We start from the raw sequence: 20617 nt of genomic DNA, 5'->3' as shown, positions 1-20617 counted from the left end.
TCACAGAAATGTTGAGTACGATACATAAAGTCGAAGAAACTGCGAGTGGACATCGTGGTATGTTTATCCATTCTACACAGTAAGTACGTAATGGAAGTGAAGAATCACTAACTGAGAGTCAGTGATAGTTTTGCCGTTGATGTTAACGTGAGATGCGAGGCTGACGCTTTGACGTTTGCCGATCCCCCGGTAGCGTCCAGACGAGACAGAGTTGACCCGCCTTTGCCCTAACACGATGCGGCCCGCAGCGCCGCCGGCTCCCCGCGACCCGTGCGCGGCCGGGACTTGTGGTCCGCACAGCAAGTGCCGCGTCGTGGACGGGCACGCCGTGTGCAGCTGCAGGCCGGGCTGCGTGAACACGCCGCCCAACTGCCGGCCCGAGTGCGTCGTCAGCGCCGAGTGCGCGCTCAACAGGGCGTGCGTCGCGCAGCGCTGCGTTGACCCCTGCCCCGGTACCTGCGGCCGCAATGCGCGTTGCCTTGTCGTCAACCACAGCCCCGTCTGTAGCTGTGCTCCGGGCTACACAGGAGACCCTTTCGTTCGCTGCGTCAGGCCTCAAAGTAAGCGCCCCGCATTGTCCCCTCCCAGGAAACGCTGTCTCAACCTTTCCTTCATTCCCCCCTCCCCCTTCTCCCGATATAGCGTCATACAACCAAGTTATAACCGATTAGGCTTTCCCGGTATGGTAATTTATGCTACGTGTGTCGTATTTTCAGCCGAATCCTAGTTACAGTCGTGCATTGTTCTGCTTGTAACGTCATACTCATCGTTTGCCTCCCGTATCTTTTAGTCACCAGCTGGAAGCTGGAAACCAGACAAACACGCCATACCACCAAATACTTTCAGGAGGAAAAGAGGTTACGTCTACCAGCGGTTTCATAAAACAGCAGTAAGTCAATAGCAGATTCTTCCATTTAACAATCTCTCTCAATCGATCCTTTGCTGTTGCTTCATTTTTCAAAAACTTTAACTTCGATCTCTTCTCAACACAATCAGCAGCTGGCTCCACATGAAGCGTGATTATCTTTTACATAAAATATCGAATTTTTCAATGCTCTATAGCTGTATTTAAAGCATTGAATTACTGAACGCAAACACATTCGTGCAGTGCGCTTATAATAACGTCGTATTCATAACCCTCGCTTCTCGTATCTTTATTGTAATAGAGCGATTTGTTGGAAACGGCGTGCATACAAATGAGGCGATCGAATGAGAAAGTGGTTGACATCACTCAAAACCACATTAGTTTGTAAAAAAATAATATCCACAGTAACGAAGCCACGTTGGTTTTTACTGAAATAAAGCTCTTACATACAGCTGCCTTTAAGGTCTGGGCATTTCTTAATTCCTGCTAATAAAAACGTCTGAAAATTATGTAAGGCTTAATTGTTTTCCTCTTCACTGTCTCAATGCTGTATGTTGCAGAAAACTAAGGGCATGTATTGTCACGATCCTAGAGTACATCGAGCAGCTGCTCCTACGTATCGTTTTTTATTTCATTATGACAGCGGTGGAGCCATTTGGTAGTCTGGCTTTGTTTCGTTGTAATTTAGTTTGATAATGCTCGACGGGCATGTGTGCATTTCAAATCCAGTCCTCTGAGGTTCAAACCCCAGCTGATCAGACTGTGGTTCTGAGTCCATGTTAAACTATGGGTCTCGCTGTAACTGTCTGGTCAACAGTCGGAGGATATACACTTTCATTAAGACCGTATCCGGTAAAGCATTGTGGTGTTCACATCTACCTTCGGGGTGAGGATAATTTTACGTGAATATTGTCAATGGTGGAGTCAATTTTTTTATCTGCCACATTACTCATCGGAAACCATCTCCATCTCAATAGGTCCGAACATAAATTTCAATAATGATGTTTTGCTGTACTTCCTTGTTTGTGTTCATTTTATATCCAAACTAGTTGGCAAAGATTTTTTGATAACATACATTAGCGCAATTTCCTGCACCATACTGTCGTGTTAGTTTTTTATAAATGCTCCCAATACACACATGTCCTTCCTTCCCAGAATGATATTTTCACTCTAGCGGAGTGTGCGCTGATATGAAACTTCGTGGCAGGTTAAAACCTTGTGCCCGACTGAGACTCGAACTCGGGACGTTGCCCACGGAAGGCAAAGGTCTCTAATTCGAGTCTCGGTCCGGCACACAGTTTTAACCTGCCAGGAAGTTTCATATCTGCGCTCACTCCACTTCATAGTGAAAATCTCATTCTGAAAATATCCCCCAGTCTGTGGCTAAGCCATGTCTCCGCAATATCCTTTCTTCCAGGAGTGCTAGTTCTACAAGGTTCGCAGAAGAGCTTCTGTGGAATCTGGAAGGTAGGAGAATTGAAGCTATGAGGACGGGTCGTAATTCGTGCTTGGGTTGCTCAGATGGTAGTTCACTTGCCCTCTAGGCAAGGGTCCGGCACACAGTTCTAATCTGCCAGGAAGTTTCATGTTATTCATTGATGAAATCTTGTGGCCGCTCCATCCTCACCTAACAAAGCTACTGCCTATGCACAGACATCCACATGAACGCTGAAATGTGTTTTAACAACAATTTACCGAACAAAAAATCATTGGCCTCCAGTTTGAATCTCCTTTGTTCTGTCAAGGGATGGACGCTAACATTGCAGTAATTCGACGAGCTGTGTACTTTTTACGGACTGAAAAGAGGAACTTCACTTATTCCGTTCTGTAGGTTCTCTGTTATGTAAAAGGTATTTGTTTATATTTTAACGTGGAGCCGGTTTATGCGATATGGTGTCTACGTGGTGCTCTAGGTGATGTCTAACGGCATATATAAACTTGTGAGAGCTTTCAGTAAGTGTACATTAATTCTTTCTGTTTTTATATGGTGTTGTATCTGTAATTTGGTAGTGTCCAGTAAATGAAGTGAAATTTGTGTCAGCTGATTATGAATCCACATTATCTTCGAAACTGATTTGTGGAAAAGCCGTAGTATTTCAAGACAAAGCTGAAACAGAAATATTCAGTATTAGGAGAATAGAATTTCCATACATTAATTGAAATCTTTGTAAACTCTGACGAACGAGAACGTGCGGATGTCTTAGAACCAACGTTTATTGGCAACATGAAACACAAACACAAGGCAGTACTTGGTGCTGTTAATGATACGCACGCAATGACAAAAATACGAGAGGCAAAGCAGAATGATGTGATCAGACGCCAAGGTACCACGTAGCACAGAATTGCTGTTATACTTCTCTTTGTTAAGTACTCATCCTCCTCGTCATACAGATAAATAATTGTGCTTTTCACGTAACCTATACCAAAATCTCTTCCTGACTAGAGACCCTCTTGAACCTAAGAACGAAGAAATTCTTACGTCAAATAAAGCGTTACTACATGTTCCATTCTCTCCTATTTCATTTATTTCCATTTATAAGACTCACAACAATATTAATCTCGAATTCGCCTGCTATACTGATAACTCTGTGTGGTTGTATGACGTATAATCCTTTAGAAACCATTGCTACAAATTCCCTTACCTCTTTCTTAACTACTCTAAAACAAATAATAGTCATCTGTATTTCCAAATGTTCTAATAGCTTTAAACTTCTTAGTCATATAATTAACAGAGTAGTAGTTGCCTACAACAATTCTTCATGTTACTATTTAAGTTCTTGCTATTTCAGCTCCTAAGCTATGAAGCTGCACTTCCTAAATTTTATACTTTAACTGATACTAAATTACTGAAAAGACTAAATGATCTTTCTTGTACATTAATAGTATTTATTAGCTAATTATTAAGTAATCGCCTTCCCTGAATACTTCCTTCTCTTTCCTTTCGTCTGTTATACGAAGATTGAGGCATACGTAATTGCAAATATGTTTCTTACTGTAGAACGCGAAACAGTGACTAAAGCCACAAATATAAACCATTATATTGCTAGTATCTATGAGCCTCCAGATTGTGTAAGAGAAACTGACGAGAATCGTGTGAACGATCAAATGAGATAGAAGAATCATTCACGACATGGGAAATGTGGAATAAGAATGTTGTTCATACGGCTGATATTCATCTTACGCAGATACTGATTGACCACTAATCTGTATTTGTCAGCTGAGCGACACATCTTAACTACATTCTAACGCCATTCTCGCACAATATGAGCGGCACTTTCTCGATATCTGTTGTTATATTCTAGTCACATTATCCTTAAGAAAACATCTTATTGCGAGACTTATGCCTCAGTCTCGTATTAATAATTAACATCCTTCCATTATGTATTTATTTATTTGCCTTGAAACTAAATGTCTTTCATGGTTTTGCTACCAGTTTTGATGCAAATCCTCCACAAACATTGAAAAATTACTTATTCCTCTGATGCATCGTTTCTAACTTCAGACAAAAATATAGCTTGTGCTCTTTGAAAAATATCTAATTTATAATTGTCTTCCTGATAGCATCTAGTTAATTGCACTGAAGAAAACGTGAAGTACTTATTAGCCTCCTCAAAAACTATAGTAATAATGTTTACCAAATATTGAATCGATAATTATATTTTCAGAAGCTCTTCACAACGAGCTGCGGCTGAACTATTTGGTATAACAATAAGGAACCTCAAAGGTTCTTTGCTTTGATATGAAAAAAGAGTGTCAGAAACCACTGTTCCTGTAATACTTGATGAAACTGTGTACTTCAGTAATCCTGAATGTCAATACAAGCAGCATTGTAATGCCAATTAATAGAGAAAATACTAATCGCCATAAAGAAAAAAAAGAAATGATGTTTGACTTTTGGATAAATAAGTATTTCACGTTTTTAAGAATGGCTTTATCATAACAACACTATTTCTTAGTAGCACTGTATAATACACCCTTCGTACAGCTGTTATCCTTTATTTTCCTGTATATATTTTCTGTGAACAGTTCTGAATCCTTCGCTTCTAAATTAACCACTTCAAACCACCTCTCCGAACCCTGTTTCACCAACAACATAGGCCAATAAAATCTCGTTACACTGACCTGTACCCGTCAGGATCCTCCTGCGATGAGTCCGCTGACGATGTGACACGTGATACCAAGTCGCCAACCACGGCCTGAAGCCCTAACTCTCCAGCCACCCGTCTCCTCCTCCCTCCAGTGATAGCCTAAGTGTAGAGCTGATAGCCGGTGCTCCCGTGTAGCCCCTGCCGTGGTGGCGCCTGCGAGCAGTGACCCGTGCGTGCCCTCACCGTGCGGCCCCAGCTCGCAGTGTCGATCTGTGGGCGGCAGGCCGGCTTGCACGTGCCTGCCCAACTACGTGGGCCGCGCGCCCAACTGCCGCCCCGAGTGCACCATCGACGGTCAGTGCGCCGCCCACCTGGCTTGCCAGGGCATGCGCTGCCGGGACCCGTGCCCCGGCTCCTGTGGACCCTTCGCCGTCTGCAGGGTAGTCAATCACGGGCCTGTCTGCACGTGCTTACCCGGATATATTGGTGATCCTTTCTCAGGATGCACTATCGCTCCTCCAAGTAAGCTCTTGTACTGGCTGTATAATAAGGCAGCAAGTAATACCGCTGTTCCTGTTCATGTTTCATATTGCTACATATGTCATTCTTTCATCTCTGCGTTTTCAGCTACCATGAGAACTGTGATGCTGCAGCTAAGGGTTATCGGATTGCTGTGTCTGATTAGGCTTCTTTATTGTGTCAGGATAAAATTAAGGACTTCTTTTTCAGATGATTCCTCACTTAATAGTTATTCTTATGGAAATATTGGTTATGAGATGTGTGACTTGTTTTTATCTTTTAGTTTTACAGGAAACGAAGTGTCAACGTATATAAAAGATTTGAATATTTCTGTGTGGTATCACACATAGCACACAAACGCGCTGTTGCAAAGCTTCCATTGTAACTTCGGTGAAATGCACTGCGCATCAGAATTTAAAAATTTCTTGATACTATGTCATTTTATGCCATTTTGAGACGGAAGTTCGAAATTTGACTCGAAGATGCCTAAAACCTTCGCCTGTAGTGGTGGAAAAGGGTGGTGCCCTGCAACGTCACCCCCGGGCTCTGCGGTGCATCAAACAGCTAGGAATCGACACAAAAAAAGAAAAAAAGATAAACACTTTCACCACAGTTCTGTCCGACGCTACCGTGGTCGTGTCTTGTCGTGGGAAGGTCGTCACACCCCCCTTTACTTATACTTCACTTCTCTTAACGCCTCTCTCCGCTACGGAGGTCAGAACCGCGAGGCCCAGCGTTGAAATTCCGCGGTTTCCTTATGGGTAGCCGAAGTAACCGTAAAAAAAACATTTCGAACACACCGCTGTTTAGAATCGATACGAAGAGACCTCTGGAAGTCACATAAAAGGCGTGACTGAAACCACCCCTTTCCTTGGGGCGTTCATTTCCACTCATTTTGTGGTCGTAAACAGTAGTTTGCAGTGCGATGTGCAAGAGGATGATGTTCTTGACAAACCTTGTCACTGCTGGAACCCACAGCGATTCAACTCTTCTCGAAAGACATCGTGCGGCTCCAACCCCAATTAACGTGATTTCATCCGTTGACACATCACATTGCACATCGTCGTTTTCGACTGTAAAATGTGTAGAAATGAACACCCCAAGGAGATATGTGGCTTCAGTCCCGCCCTTCATGACACCTTGTAAGACCTTTTCGTGTCGATTCGGAGCAGCGATGTTGAAAATATTTTCCTCGGCTACCCATAATAAAACCGCGTGATTGCAACGCTGAGACCGCGGTTCTAAATTCCTGTGCAGAGACGCCAAGAGAACGGGTGAGATGCGCGTGAGGATGGATGTGACGACCCTCCCGTGGTGTGACACGTCCATGGTGGCGTCGGGCAGAATTTTGGTAAAATATGACATCATTAACCCACCTTGCACTTCACATGAACTGACAATCCTTTTTTTCCCTTCTTTATCAAGTGTCGACACCTAGCTGTTCGAAGAACCGTAGAACGCCACGCTTTTACACCATTATAGAGGTTGTAAGCACATTCAAGCCTGATTTCCCACTTTTGATTCTCAACGAGAGAAATCGAAGGGGTTTCGAGAAAGTAACACTTTAATTTTGTTGCTCAGTTTATATTACTCACTAGACATGGTTTCTGTTTTATTGACTGTATTTTATTTTTTATTTCAGTTGCTTCCACTGTCGAAATTGTATCTTCGAATGAAATCCACTTTTTACAGTTCGTGTAAACTGTGAAAAAAAACAATGAAGTTTAGGAATGTACCTTTGAGTTTTGGCAACCGTTTTGATATTAGGTCAACAGAGAACATATCTGCCATGAGTATTTCATTAAGACAAATTTCCTTTTGCATTTGTGTTAGAATTCCATTCACGAGACTTACATTACAATGTAAGAGGTATTTGTATCAATAAGTATATTTTTCGCTGCTTTTTATCGTTGTTAACAATGGTTAATGTTTTTGCATGTACGTAAGGGACATATCGAACCTGCATTTTTTTCAGATTTTTTGCCTCAAATAGTACATCGTTAGAGAATAATTGTCGTATATTTAGAGTACCTGAAATAAAACTGGACCGAAAAGGTTTCGTTATTTCGCGAGAGCGTAATCTGAACAGCAAAGAGATAACTAGAAAACTTTCCGAATACCAAGAATCTTTGCTGAAGTAAAAGATTGCCTGAAGAAAAATCAAAACAGTCGCAAAGCCAGCTAAGTATGCAGATGAAAATTAAAATATCCACATATCAGAAAATTATCAGAAAGAACTTGCATCTTTATTCCTGAAATTTTCTGATGTGTGTGTTAACGTTGCTACACAAACTTGAGCGTGTTCACTTGCGTTGTTAGTTTCTGGACGAAGGGGTGTTGTGATCACAGGAGTTTCAGTTTCTCATTTCTTTAGATGAAGCCAGCTTCAGCCTGTCCGGGCATGCAGACTCACAGAACAGACGCCATTACGCATCAGAAATCCTCATCACTAGATTGAACAGCTGTTCCAAAATAGTAATATTGGTGTACATAATCCGGACCAATTTTATTTTGACCACCTTGTACAGATACACACTGCACTGCAGTCAATAGCAGATACAAAGATTGAATCAACGAGTGGGCAGCTACATACGTCTGCAGAGTAGACTAAATAGAGCAAACAATCTTTTTTCGTGGGTGAGGTAAGCTGAGCGTTAGGTCTTTAAAGACAAGTTGTATCTTTTTCAGGATTTCTGTCTCATATAGTTCAGTTTATACGTACAGGGAAAAGATATACAAAATTTATAGAGTTGTGATATTCATTATGCATTATCTACCTCCTCTACAGATAAGTGGCATCAGGCACTGTTGTGTAATCTTCAGAGTTCGAGATGTATTTCATGCTCGTGAGGCAAAAAACTAGCAAGAGTATTTATAATGATAACTGACATGTCAGAAGGGTAATGAATATTATTTAATTATCGTTAGGATTCAAACTTTGTGACGTGCCACAAGATCCACGAGACGTCGTTCTTGCTGCTTTATATTGAAGATAACTAAGAGATATCACAGTTAGTTGCAGTAACATGTTTCTGTTCTGTAAATACTATTTAAGAAGCTTAGTTGGAAGGTTCTGGCGATTGCCATGTTCAACCGGAACCATGATTCTAAGATTCTACTGCATGACCTTACAGCTGTCCATCAAGAGCCAGTGACTCCCTGCAATCCATCGCCCTGCGGGGCAAATGCCATGTGCAAAGACCGCCACGGCGCAGGCTCTTGCACCTGCCTGCCCGGTTACTTCGGAGACCCTTACACGGGCTGCAGGCCCGAGTGCGTGCTCAACACAGACTGCGACCGTAGCAAGGCGTGCGTCAACAACAAGTGCAGGGACCCGTGTCCCGGCACCTGCGGGCTCAATGCCGAATGCCGCGTCGTCAACCACGCGCCTTCTTGCAGCTGTCTTCCTGGCTTTATAGGCAACCCTCTCAAAAGTTGCCAAGCTATTTCTGTGACTCGTAAGACCTACTTATTTTCTTACTTTTCTGTATACTTTACTGTCTGTCCAGTACCATACCTTCAAATGCTTCTGACCTCGCTCTTTATTCAAAGAACGAATTATTAACTCTATTAAGCAAGGAGTATTGGCAAAATGAAAGTGTGAATGCCAGTTGGATGTAAAATACTCTGCAAACTACTTCATTGAGAGCTGCTAGTAATAAACGCAACTAACTGAATAGTCCTCAGAAAAATATAATTTTATACGGAAATCATTTTAAGGTATGGTACAAAATGTTTCAATTTCAACTGTGTTCCTCAGTTTACTGCATGTTTACGTCTTTACCAGAGTACTGCATTTCTGTTTATCTATTTATTCAGTAATTCTTATTTTATCTGTAAAATTTATTTTCATATTCTTCTTTGGACACTATTTTCACTGGTAGTTTTCAACTTATTGTCTTACTGTCTCTGTCACATTCGTTTCTTCATTCTGTGTCTGTTAGTGTCTGCAAACCGAGTGCAAGGTTACATGCCTCATTTGGCCTGGGTATGGACGATGGATATTTATGACTTTAAATTCGGCGTCAAACTTTCACTGACAGTGCCATTCAGCAAAACGAAAGTAGTATAACAGCACATTTCACACTGTCTGTTCCCGTTCAAGTCGTTAACTCAAGATGGATTTCATTTGTTAGATGCGCTGTAAGTACAGCCTGAATTTTGATGTTGCACATATAAACGCGATATTAACATCAACTTTTTTCTTTTGGTCAGGTTTAGGATAGACTTGTTCTTTATTTAGGGAAGTCAGAGCAAATGATTTAGAAGAACTCTTCATTCGACTGGCAATGGTCAAAGTGAGTAAGTCACTGCGACATGTTTTGCTCTATCCGCTTTTTGATAGAACTATCGAAGACGTACGAAAAACAACAATGTTGCGATAGAATCGTTACTTAGAACGAAAGATGACTACTCCTCGAAAAAAATGGGTTCCTTTCGTTATTAGAGATATTAAATCTGCTTTGTACCGAATAGTATATCATTCCTGTCATTTGTAATAAGAACTCTTGATAATAGTATTGTTACAGATGCATATTAAATTCTTGGTAGCGGCTGGATTAAAGTATTTCCCTTGAAAGTCCTTCTGCGCGAGATTTTTAAAGTCTATTGTGGGATACTTAACTGTACAGTCTCTCTGCGTGACGAGTTCATTGGCAATCGTCGACTCGATCCACAACAGCGCAATCCTCGGCCACTTCGATAAACGTCAGCAGTAGGTACTGTAACATATTTCGGTCACTGTAGTCAAAATACTGAATTGTATATTTCGCGTCCTGCATTTTTTATTGCGTTCATTGCCACCAGATATCAGTAATATAGGCAGCAGTGTTATTTTTAACAGTCAAGGATACACGTCCACTCCGTAAATCGCCAATACACAGGGTGTTTCAAACGTCTAGGGTGAAAATTATACAGACCTACAGGACTCTAAATTGATTATTTTCAGCCAAAGAACGGTCATGAAGTGAACATTTTAGGCGGCAGTAAAATTTCAATGAGCAATGCGTGTTATGCACCGTTTTGTAAACAGCTTATGTTCAATAAGAAACAAATATACCACTGTTTACTATTTATACTGCCTGCTTGTCGAAGGGGTATCATTTCTCGAAACAGACATGCATTTAATCTTAGGTACGGCAGAATGTAATGTGACCCACCCGGATAACCGAGTGCCATAGCGCGCCGCTTCCGGGATTCCTCTGTGCAGGGCGCAGGCATATTGGAAATCCTGTAAGTGCGCCATCGTCTGTGGTTCTCCGTAGTCACAGTTGGTGTTATACATAAGGAAATGTGCCATTTCTGGAGGCTACTCCTGGATCTTCCAACTCAAGAACAAAGATGGTTGGTCCGATTCGGTAGCTGCACGGTTAGCGCGGGAGATTGCTAACCGAAGGAGTCATGGTTCTATCCCCGGCCGGGTCAGATATTTTCTCCACTCTGGGAAAGGTTGTTGTGTTGCCCTTACGTTCGAGTCGTCATAATTGACATTAGACTGTTGAGATGGCTGTATGGATTAATGACAAGGGCTGGTAATCCAGCCAGCAACGATGTGGTTTTCAGGTGGTTTCCCACATCTGCCTAAGTAGATACCACGCTGGTACCAATGTCCAGCCTCAGATACTCATTACGCAAAAATTTAGAAAACGTTCTTATACCTGAACATGAGATTTACGCTCGACGCAAACAGATGGAGTATACAGTTTCCGTCCCGATGTGTGTCGGTATCTGCTACCGATGTAGCTTCAAGCCGTATAACAATACCGAGTCCACAGTGAAACGGGAAAAGGCAAAAGAGAGGGAGAAGAAGAAGACAGCAGAATGTAGTGTCCGGAAAGCCGAAGGAAACCACAAAGTGAAGTTTCGAAACAGACGACAATTTATAGCCATTGACAGAAATTTACTAGAAACTGGAACTTTGAACTCACAGAGATTGCAAAGGCTCTCGAAAAGGTTTGTCCTCACAACAAAATCTGAAGCGATGGTATTGGATCGTATGCAAGAAGTACCCATCAACTGGTCCGTAAAATAAAGCATTGGAATGCAGAGGGCTGGTGCTGTAGTTACACAGCATTATAAAAATAGGTATAAACATTGGAACCAAATGATTTTGAACTCAGAGTTCTGATCTGTCAATGGGTTATCCAGGGCAGTACGCCGGCACCGAAATCCGTATTACGAGAATAAATTGTTGCTGTAAAGTGGTAGTTGTTTATCTTCATATAAAAAATCTTCACTTCAGACTTCAAAGTACTCAGTGGGGGATCCTGTAATATCAGCATAATTTTTAACTTTAAGGTTTGGGTCAGCCTTTATATCAGCCTTTGGTGGAAAGTACTTATTTCCTCCAGATAGTTAGAAAAAGTGTAAATGTGAATGTGCTTCCCAGCTCCCCGTACCGTCAAGGATAGTATCAGGCTCGAGCGCGTCTGACGAATGAAATCTAGGTTCCGGGAGTTCTTAGGTTCAACTATGAAGACCTTCTTTCAGTCCTGCAGAGCATGTGTTGCAACTGCTCGTAAACCAAAGTCTGTTTGCCATGACCGGAAATTGGAAGAGGCCAAGATTGGTAAGTATTCCTTGCACTCGGTAGTGGTGGCCCACGCGTCGTGTGTAGCGTGTCCGTTATGGCCTGCAGCGCCGCCCCCACCGCAAGACCCGTGCCGGCCCTCGCCGTGCGGCGAGTTCGGCGTGTGCCGCGTGTCCGCCGGGCACGCCGTCTGCTCGTGTCAACAAGGCTACATCGGCGCGCCGCCCACCTGCCGCCCCGAATGTATTGTGAGCGCAGACTGTCCTCAGGACAAGGCCTGTACAAGGCAGAGATGTGTAGACCCTTGCCCCGGCACGTGCGGGCTCAACGCGCGTTGCCAGGTGGTCAACCACAATCCCATCTGCTCCTGTGCTGCAGGACTCACGGGCGACCCGTTTGTGCGCTGCCACAAGGAAGACAGTAAGGGGCTTCTTCATTCTTATCTTTACTGTCATTATTTACTTGCTCGTAGCTTCATCTTTAGTTCTTATCTTTCTGTATAGTTTCTTATTATGTATTTCATTGTTTCACTGTTTTCAACTGCAACTTTTCTTACACTCACGCAAACAGAAACACTCCTTTTAGTTCTCAAAATGAATTGTCCAATCTGTACGTTCAATGAGACAATTAAGTTCAGAAAGCTTAGTTTGTAGTAATGATCCGACATCTGATACCTTAGGCACAGCGACTGAAATCGCTTACTCAATTCACAGTCCGACGGCACTTTGCGCTGAGAGTTTTCGGTTGTGATTTGTAGGCTTTTTTCCATTGACATTTCGCACAGTTTGGAACGGTGCCCCTGTTTCTCCTGCCTCAGCTACATTATACCCGTATACATGTTGTTCACGGCTTGAACTATTTAAATATTCGAATCAGAAAACAAATATAATACATGGTAATTACCATTACAAACAAATGAAAGAAAGCATTACCAATCTACACTACTTTTGACCAAAATCTTATAACTTCAGTTTCAACCGGTGTCACAAGCAGAACTTCTGTGCTAGACGCACGGCATAGTTGACAGTCCAGTAGGTGCTCCATGGTCTGTGGTTCTACACATTCACGGTTGGTGATATCCGCAGGGAAGTGTCATTGCTGGAAGTTACTCATGGATCTTCCAACTCCAGAACAAAGACCGCTGGTCCGCCTCGGTAGTTGCACTGTCAGCGCCGCAAATTACTAACCTTAGGGGCCAGGGTTCGGTTCCCGGGTGGATCAGAGATTTTTCTAAGCTCGAGGATTGGGTATTGTGTTGTCGTTTCGTTCATAACGTCAGAATTGACATTACACCGTAGAGATTGCTGTGTGGGTTGGTACCGGAAGCCAATAACTTTTTTAGAGGAACCAAAAACCAAAACTTTTGAGTGACCTCCACACCATCCAGTTCCGTTCATGCCCAGATGGGAGGGTTTCTGAAGGGAGGAGCCAGGCAGAGCTATTCTCAAGTCGAGAGATCCACAATCGTTTTCTTGCTGTAGCTGCTGTTGTTTGCAAGGCAGGAAAGCTTTTGAGGAAACTTCTCCTGAACTTCAACCTTGGGGCTGCTGCGATAATAAACAGATTAGATGATTTTCTAGAAAGTGAATTTTTACCTTAGTTTGCTAAATTGGCTTCCAGAGAGTATCATATGGGTCAGCAAGCGAACACCATCTAAACTGACGCGGAGTATGGAACAAGGGGTAGGGTGAGACAGTTATCAGTTGACACAGTCAAACAAAACGAGAGTACCTACAAAGTGAAAAATGAGAGGACAGATTTTACCTCTAGAAGCAGAAACGGGGCCGAGTCGTGCTTCTCCGCACACTTGGGTCGATTGTAGACAAGCGCTTTTGTGTCATAAAAACCGTGCTGTGTGCACTTCATCTAGACGAATGAACACTGTTGTTTCATTTCAGTCACACGTACACAATACCCAAGCAGTTAAAAGACATGGTAGAGAGTTCACAGAATTCGCGACTCGATGGTGTACGTGATACAAATCATTGTAAACTAAGAAAATGGGCTTTAGGAAAGAAGCTTTTGGAGTTCAGGAAGGACGTCGTCTCTCGGTTCGGGTAAACCAATCGGAGGAAAAGGAATTTCCTCAAAATGTTTGTGACTGGTAAAGATGAATACGAACTGTTCCACCATTTTAGCCCAAACTACTCAAGCAGGAATAAAATGAAATAACCTTTTATCATAAATTATAGATGTATTACAACAGAACACAGCACACAAGGCGTACACAGTCTTCGACAGAGTACAACTTTTTTCCCACATTTTGCTTTGTTTTTCTTTCTTTTCTTACTATAATAATACTGTTACTGTTCTTGCTTGTCTGTCTAACCTTCAGTTTTGCGACACTCTTTCTCTCTCTCTCTAGAACCTATAGTTCGTCCGCCGAGCGGCAATCCATGTGTTCCATCTCCTTGTGGTCCAAACTCACAGTGTCGTGTGGTGGGCACACAGCCTGCGTGCTCATGCTTGGCCAATTACATTGGCCGTCCGCCGAACTGCCGGCCAGAGTGCACGCTGAACGCTGAGTGTCCTAGCAACTTGGCTTGTCAATCTGAACGCTGCAGGGATCCTTGCCTAGGTTCTTGTGGACCACACACCACATGTGTCGTCGTTAAACATGCGCCAATATGCAAATGCTTGCCAGGCTTTACGGGAGACCCGTTCGCCGGATGCATACCAGCACCAAGTAAGATGCAGTACACTTAGGTCTTTCACTCTGTCACTACAGTTGTCTTGAGGTTACCTGCTCGTGTCTGACTGCGCTCATTAATTCCAGCTCAATCACCCGTCGAAGCACCACGAAACCCTTGCAACCCGTCGCCTTGTGGTGCCAACGCAGTGTGCAAGGAAAGGCAGGGAGCTGGATCTTGTGTGTGTCTTCCTGAGTATTTCGGAGACCCGTACTCAGGATGCAGACCAGAGTGTGTCCTTAACACCGACTGTGACCGAAGCAAGGCGTGCGTCAACAACAAGTGCAGGGACCCGTGTCCCGGAACCTGCGGCATCAATGCGGAATGTCGCGTCATCAACCATGCGCCTTCTTGCAGCTGTCTTCCAGGCTATATTGGAAACCCTCTTAACTCTTGCCATCTGCCTCCTAGTAAGCTGCTGTTTCTTCACATTTTCTTTTATATTTTAATTACTTTCATTTCTGCAATGATCACAAGAGCGAAGAACATTTCACTCGAAATCGTCTGAAAGCGCGTAAAAAACATTTTTAATAAAAGGCAGGGGACTAATTAACATTTGATGCTTTTCTATAGCAACTGTTCTAACACGAACTTACCAAGAGTATCTGTTGATCCGTAGCTGACGCAGAACAGCGGCTGGTCAAATATTTACCACGAAAAAATCGCTAAGCAGCCGTTTATTTTCATAAGTTATTTCATTGAGCCGACCAGTTTCGGCATCTCATTAATACCGTCTTCAGCCCCTTTACACTCCATGTATGTACAATCAGATATAGCGATACATGCATAACTGAAGCCATTAATACATGGATTTCGTGAATCGATTGCGCAGTGTTTACTTGATAACTTTGAGTTGTTATGCATGATAGATATATTTGACTGTCTGTACATGGAGTGTACAGGTACCTGAAGACGGCATTAATGAGATGCCGAAACTGCTTGTCTAAATAAAGTAACTTCTGAAAACGTACGGCTCTTTGGCGATTTTTCTTTGGTAAATAATTAACACGAGTGTGGTCACAGCTATACACAGGGGCAATATGTTCGCTCCTTTCGAAAGTATTTCGGCAGCATGGGATAAATCTCCAAAAGGTGAGCACGTACTGCGAATGTTCAGTAATATGTTGTACAAAACTGCACTAATAACAACGTTTATTAATAAACCGTATTCCATATTTAAATTCGGGTAACTTTATCTCAGTGTGGATGACTTACATATTTGCAGAAATTATAGTAGCTATAAAAATTAACAGTATTGATGTTTCTAACTGCAGATAGTCAAAACAAATCAGAATAATTTGATTAAGAATCGACCTTTTTCTTCAGAAGCGCTAATCAATGCTCATAATTACGTTTCTGTTGCTTTAATATAACGTGTGTATCCCAATTATATTGCAGAAACTGATGTTGTAATAACTACCACATGTCTTGAAATTTATATTTTATGCGTTCTTTTGATCGATTACCTTTATACTTACGAAAATTAGCCGTTTAAATGTAGGCTGTTGGGATCTATAATTTATTTAGATTTCTTTCGGTATTTATTAACAATCATCCAAGTTAGACGGAAGATTGGGGAAAATATTAACTTGCACAAAGTACTAGAAAAAATATTAGATAGCTGTATTTGCCCAATCATTCCGCATCACATATCCTGGAATTGGAGATAACCGAAGGCTATTCATCGGCCTTGACTGTAGAGCTATGACGGAAACGGAGTGAAATGTTCTTTGCCTTGTACATATTATTAAAAAATCTTCACTCTATTTTAAGCATGGAAAAAATCGTGTAACTTCCGATCTCTCCTTCACAGGTTTTTATCTTTGATCTTACTGCCTGATTGAAATACATTTGGTTTTTCTAGAGTGCATGCTTTGCTTAGTTCTGCTAGCTACGAAGAAATTCTGCTATATTTTTATTTCTCCATTGTTATGTGCTTTTCTGTATGAAGTGAGTACATTCTTAAAATCCTGTTCTTTTCTTCTGTGTCTGAAATGCGAAACAAATGTCTAGAGTTTACGCCTTCTTCTAGCACTGTAACTGTAGCTGCAGCTTAGCTTGTAGCCTGTTTGCCTCGCCTTCTGTGTCTGTCCTTCCGACTCTGTACGCCCGCTGTCTATCGTGCACGCCAGCTCCAACCGCAGAGCCGCCCCGGGACCCGTGCAAGCCGTCGCCCTGCGGCCCGTTCAGCGTGTGTCGCGTGACGAACGGACACGCCGTCTGCTCGTGCCAGAGCGGCTACGTAGGGGCGCCGCCCACGTGCCGGCCAGAGTGCGTCGTCAGCACAGAGTGCCCGCAGGACAAGGCGTGCGTCAACCAGAAGTGCGTCGACCCCTGCCCCGGCACCTGCGGCCTCAATGCCCGCTGCCAAGCCGTCAACCATAACCCCATTTGCTCTTGCGCTCCCGGCTACACAGGAGACCCCTTCTCTAGATGTATCAAGGAGCAGAGTAAGCGCCTCTCACCTTTTTCTGTCAACTTTCCAACTTGTAATCTGTTACTTTTTGTTTACTTCATTCGTGACTTTGTTGTTTACATTTTCTTTTCCGTCTGTGACCCCACATGATTATAAGAGATTGGTCCGTCGCAAATTTTCTGTATTAATATAATAAATATTATGGTATGGTTTTTGCTGTAGAAAGATAACATCTAGCTACAGACATTCAAAGCGTATAAACACTTTACTTAAGAACGCTTATTCACTATCATAACTGCAAGTCTCTCGAGTGTCAATATTAATTGAACGATAAATCGCTATAGGGATACACTAAAGGCATTCTCAACAATTGAGACCATCTTTCATTGTATAGCGGAGCGAGCGCTGTTTTGGAACTGCCCGGCTTATTAAAACTGTGTGCTGGACATAGTTTTAATTTGCCAGGGAGTTTGAAAACAGTGCACTCTCAGCTGAATAGCGGAAGAATCATCTCGAAAACAGTTCCCTAGGCACTGGCCAAACCCGTTCTCGGCAATATCCTTTCTTCCAGGAGTGCTAGTCTAGCAAGATAGCAGAAGAGCTTCTGAGAAGTTTGGCGAGTAAGAGAGAGGTACTGATAACTGAGTGCGGTTCTTCACTCATGGCTGGATTGCTCAGTCGGTAGTAGTTTTGCCCGCGGGTTTGCGTCCTGATCCGGCACACAGTTTGACACTGCTGGGAAGTTTCATATATAATATTATTTGACTCGAGCAAAAACTGGCATTGTAACTACATAAACTGACTAACGTTTCGTTGTCAGACCCGAGTGAGATTCCGTGGGTACACAGAGGATAAAAAAAGATTTTTAGAATTGCTCCCATCTCTATTGGAGACAGCTGCAAGACTAGTACTCCTGTTCTGCATCCAGACCACAACATAGTTCAGTGGCAGTTCTTCGTTGATATCCAGTGCTCAACGGGAATTAAAGTATCGGTGCTATGCTTCACTGATAGTTGAAAGAAGTGTCATTCATTGTCCATATAAAATAGTGTAGAAACAATTTTCGTTACGGTAGAAACAGAATGTTGTGCACATTACTCAAACCAATTGGTTTAAATAAATAACATGCAATATTCCTTCTTTTAGAGGCCCCGACGACACTGGTAAAAATAAGAATTAAGTAGCTGTATTAACGAAAGGTCACAGACACCATTACTTAGCCTCTAGACTCATCTTACTTTTCATTTCACTATATCGGGCTTCCCAGGAAGAAGGGTCAGTATTGATGGTTGTGACAAAAAGGATCATTTGGAGCTAAAAACTTCTTATAGGCGTATGCTGTATTCCAAATGGTTTCTGAGGTATACCACATTTTAAGTACATTATAATTTATGGAACAGAGGGATTTACATTCATCTTGTTTGAGTCATAGTTAACGAACAGAATGCAAAACGTACTGCTGAGTAATTCAAGCAATGTTGAAAAGGTAGAAAACTTTAGTGCCTGGGGAGAAATCGCGAACAGAGTCCCACAGGCTTTGATTTTAAGTCCACCCCTATTCATATAGCAGAAACACATCCCGAGTAACGAGCTTGAAAGCAACGAGGTAGATTGGGCTAGAATAAAACATCAAAAGCTGGGGTACGTCAGAGACACAAGCGTGCGTTGGTAGCCGTAAAACAAACGTTCATTAAATGTGTTCCATTTCGTAAACCACTCGGAATAGGGCATATGTGCATATGAGGTTTTTCGCTTCAAATGAGCGTTCCTGTCACATCTCTGAATGTTGACCATTCGTCCTAGGACAATCTGTACTGTCTGCTTATATCTTATGTTTCTCCTGTTCTCACAAACTCTTTCTTCCTGCAGAGCCTATAGCACAGCCGCCTAGTGGCAACCCGTGTGTGCCATCACCGTGTGGGCCCAATTCGCAGTGCCGTGTTGTCGGGACGTCCCCTGCATGTTCTTGCCTGCCAAACTACGTGGGACGGCCACCCAACTGCCGGCCAGAGTGCACACTGAACGAGGAGTGCCCGAGTGCGCTGGCTTGTCAGTCTGAGCGCTGCAGAGACCCTTGTCCAGGCTCGTGCGGAGCACACACTACTTGTACCGTAGTCAAGCATGCACCTATATGCACATGTCTCCCAGGTTTCACAGGAGACCCATTTGCCGGCTGCGCAGCTGTACCATGTAAGAACGCTTACCATTAACTCTCTAAACGATAAGTGACGGTAGATCACATCTGCTAAGGGTTTCATCCGTTGCAGCTCAAGCGCCCGTCGAGACGCCACGAGACCCGTGTAATCCATCGCCTTGCGGTGCGAACGCGGTGTGTAAAGAAAGACAAGGCGCTGGCTCGTGTGTCTGCCTTCCTGAGTACTTCGGAGATCCGTACACAGGATGCAGGCCCGAGTGCGTGCTCAACACAGATTGCGATCGTAGCAAGGCTTGCGTTAACAACAAGTGCAGAGACCCGTGTCCCGGCACTTGCGGTCTCAATGCTGAATGCCGCGTCGTCAACCACGCACCTTCTTGCAGCTGTTTACCAGGATACATTGGAAACCCTCTAAGTTCTTGCCATCTCCCTCCGTCTAGTAAGCAACTTTTCTCTTTTCTCTTTTTATACTCTTGTCTGATACCTGTTGTGTTATCTATTTATCTGCATAGAGGCGGCAGGAGCAATGTGCCTCGATGATCTCATGCTTGCCTTTAACTGTCACCTGTTTTCCCTCTAGTCTTCTGGTGTGAAATTTGTCGCTCATTATTTTTAAACTTAAAGACTCAGCAATATCTACCAGCGAGCTCTATTTCTCCTGCTTCCTCGCCTGCACTGTTCTGTATTCTTTTTTTCTTGCAGCTTGTTCTGCTTCTTCAATTTCTTGCATCTGTTCTTTCGTCTTGCCAGTACCAAAAGAAGAACCGACGAAGGACCCATGCAAGCCATCTCCCTGTGGGCCGTTCAGCGTTTGTCGCGTGACAAATGGACACGCCGTCTGCTCTTGCCAGAAGGGCTATATAGGTGCTCCGCCCGCCTGCAAACCGGAATGCGTCGTAAGCACAGAATGTCCGCAGAACAGGGCGTGCGTCAAGCAGAAGTGCACAGACCCCTGCCCTGGTACATGTGGCATAAACGCTCGCTGCCAAGTCGTCAACCACAATCCTCTGTGCTCTTGTGCCCCTGGTTTCACTGGAGATCCATTCACTAGGTGTATTAAGGAAGAAAGTAAGCATGAACTTTCTATGTTTTATTTCTCACACTTTGACAGCCACAGGTGACATATCACGGCAATATTAAGACGCAGGCGGTTCGAGCAAGATCCATAGCCTTGTTACTACAGGTTTTCTCCTAATGGCTATCAGGATTTTTAATGTTGATAACATCTCGTCCTTGGCTGTATCAGCTTCGCAGCCTCCATTTCAAAATAGAATGTAATGAGCTTCAACATTCCAAGAATCTTGCATCGTATTGTTGAAATGCAGCTGTATAAGGTCATAATGAGTGACAAAGCA

General features: G+C 43.2%; 1 protein-coding gene across 1 annotated transcript in view; it reads left to right on the top strand.

Annotated features, from left to right (window-relative positions):
• LOC126270278 (uncharacterized) overlaps positions 1-20617 on the top strand; it is a 589946-nt gene that overhangs the window by 346744 nt on the left and 222585 nt on the right. Inside the window, exons 70-79 of the mRNA XM_049974059.1 lie at positions 249-560; positions 5149-5475; positions 8607-8930; positions 12110-12421; positions 14367-14687; positions 14778-15101; positions 16824-17141; positions 18977-19297; positions 19375-19701; positions 20013-20330. Coding sequence (XP_049830016.1) covers positions 249-560; positions 5149-5475; positions 8607-8930; positions 12110-12421; positions 14367-14687; positions 14778-15101; positions 16824-17141; positions 18977-19297; positions 19375-19701; positions 20013-20330 — 3204 coding nt within the window. The remainder of the gene's footprint in view (positions 1-248; positions 561-5148; positions 5476-8606; positions 8931-12109; positions 12422-14366; positions 14688-14777; positions 15102-16823; positions 17142-18976; positions 19298-19374; positions 19702-20012; positions 20331-20617) is intronic.

This window comes from Schistocerca gregaria, chromosome 1 (assembly GCF_023897955.1).
Source record: "Schistocerca gregaria isolate iqSchGreg1 chromosome 1, iqSchGreg1.2, whole genome shotgun sequence".
Lineage (NCBI taxonomy): Eukaryota > Metazoa > Arthropoda > Insecta > Orthoptera > Acrididae > Schistocerca > Schistocerca gregaria.
The sequence above is the reverse complement of the archived record's forward strand: the minus strand, read 5'-3'. Positions and strand labels throughout refer to the sequence as shown.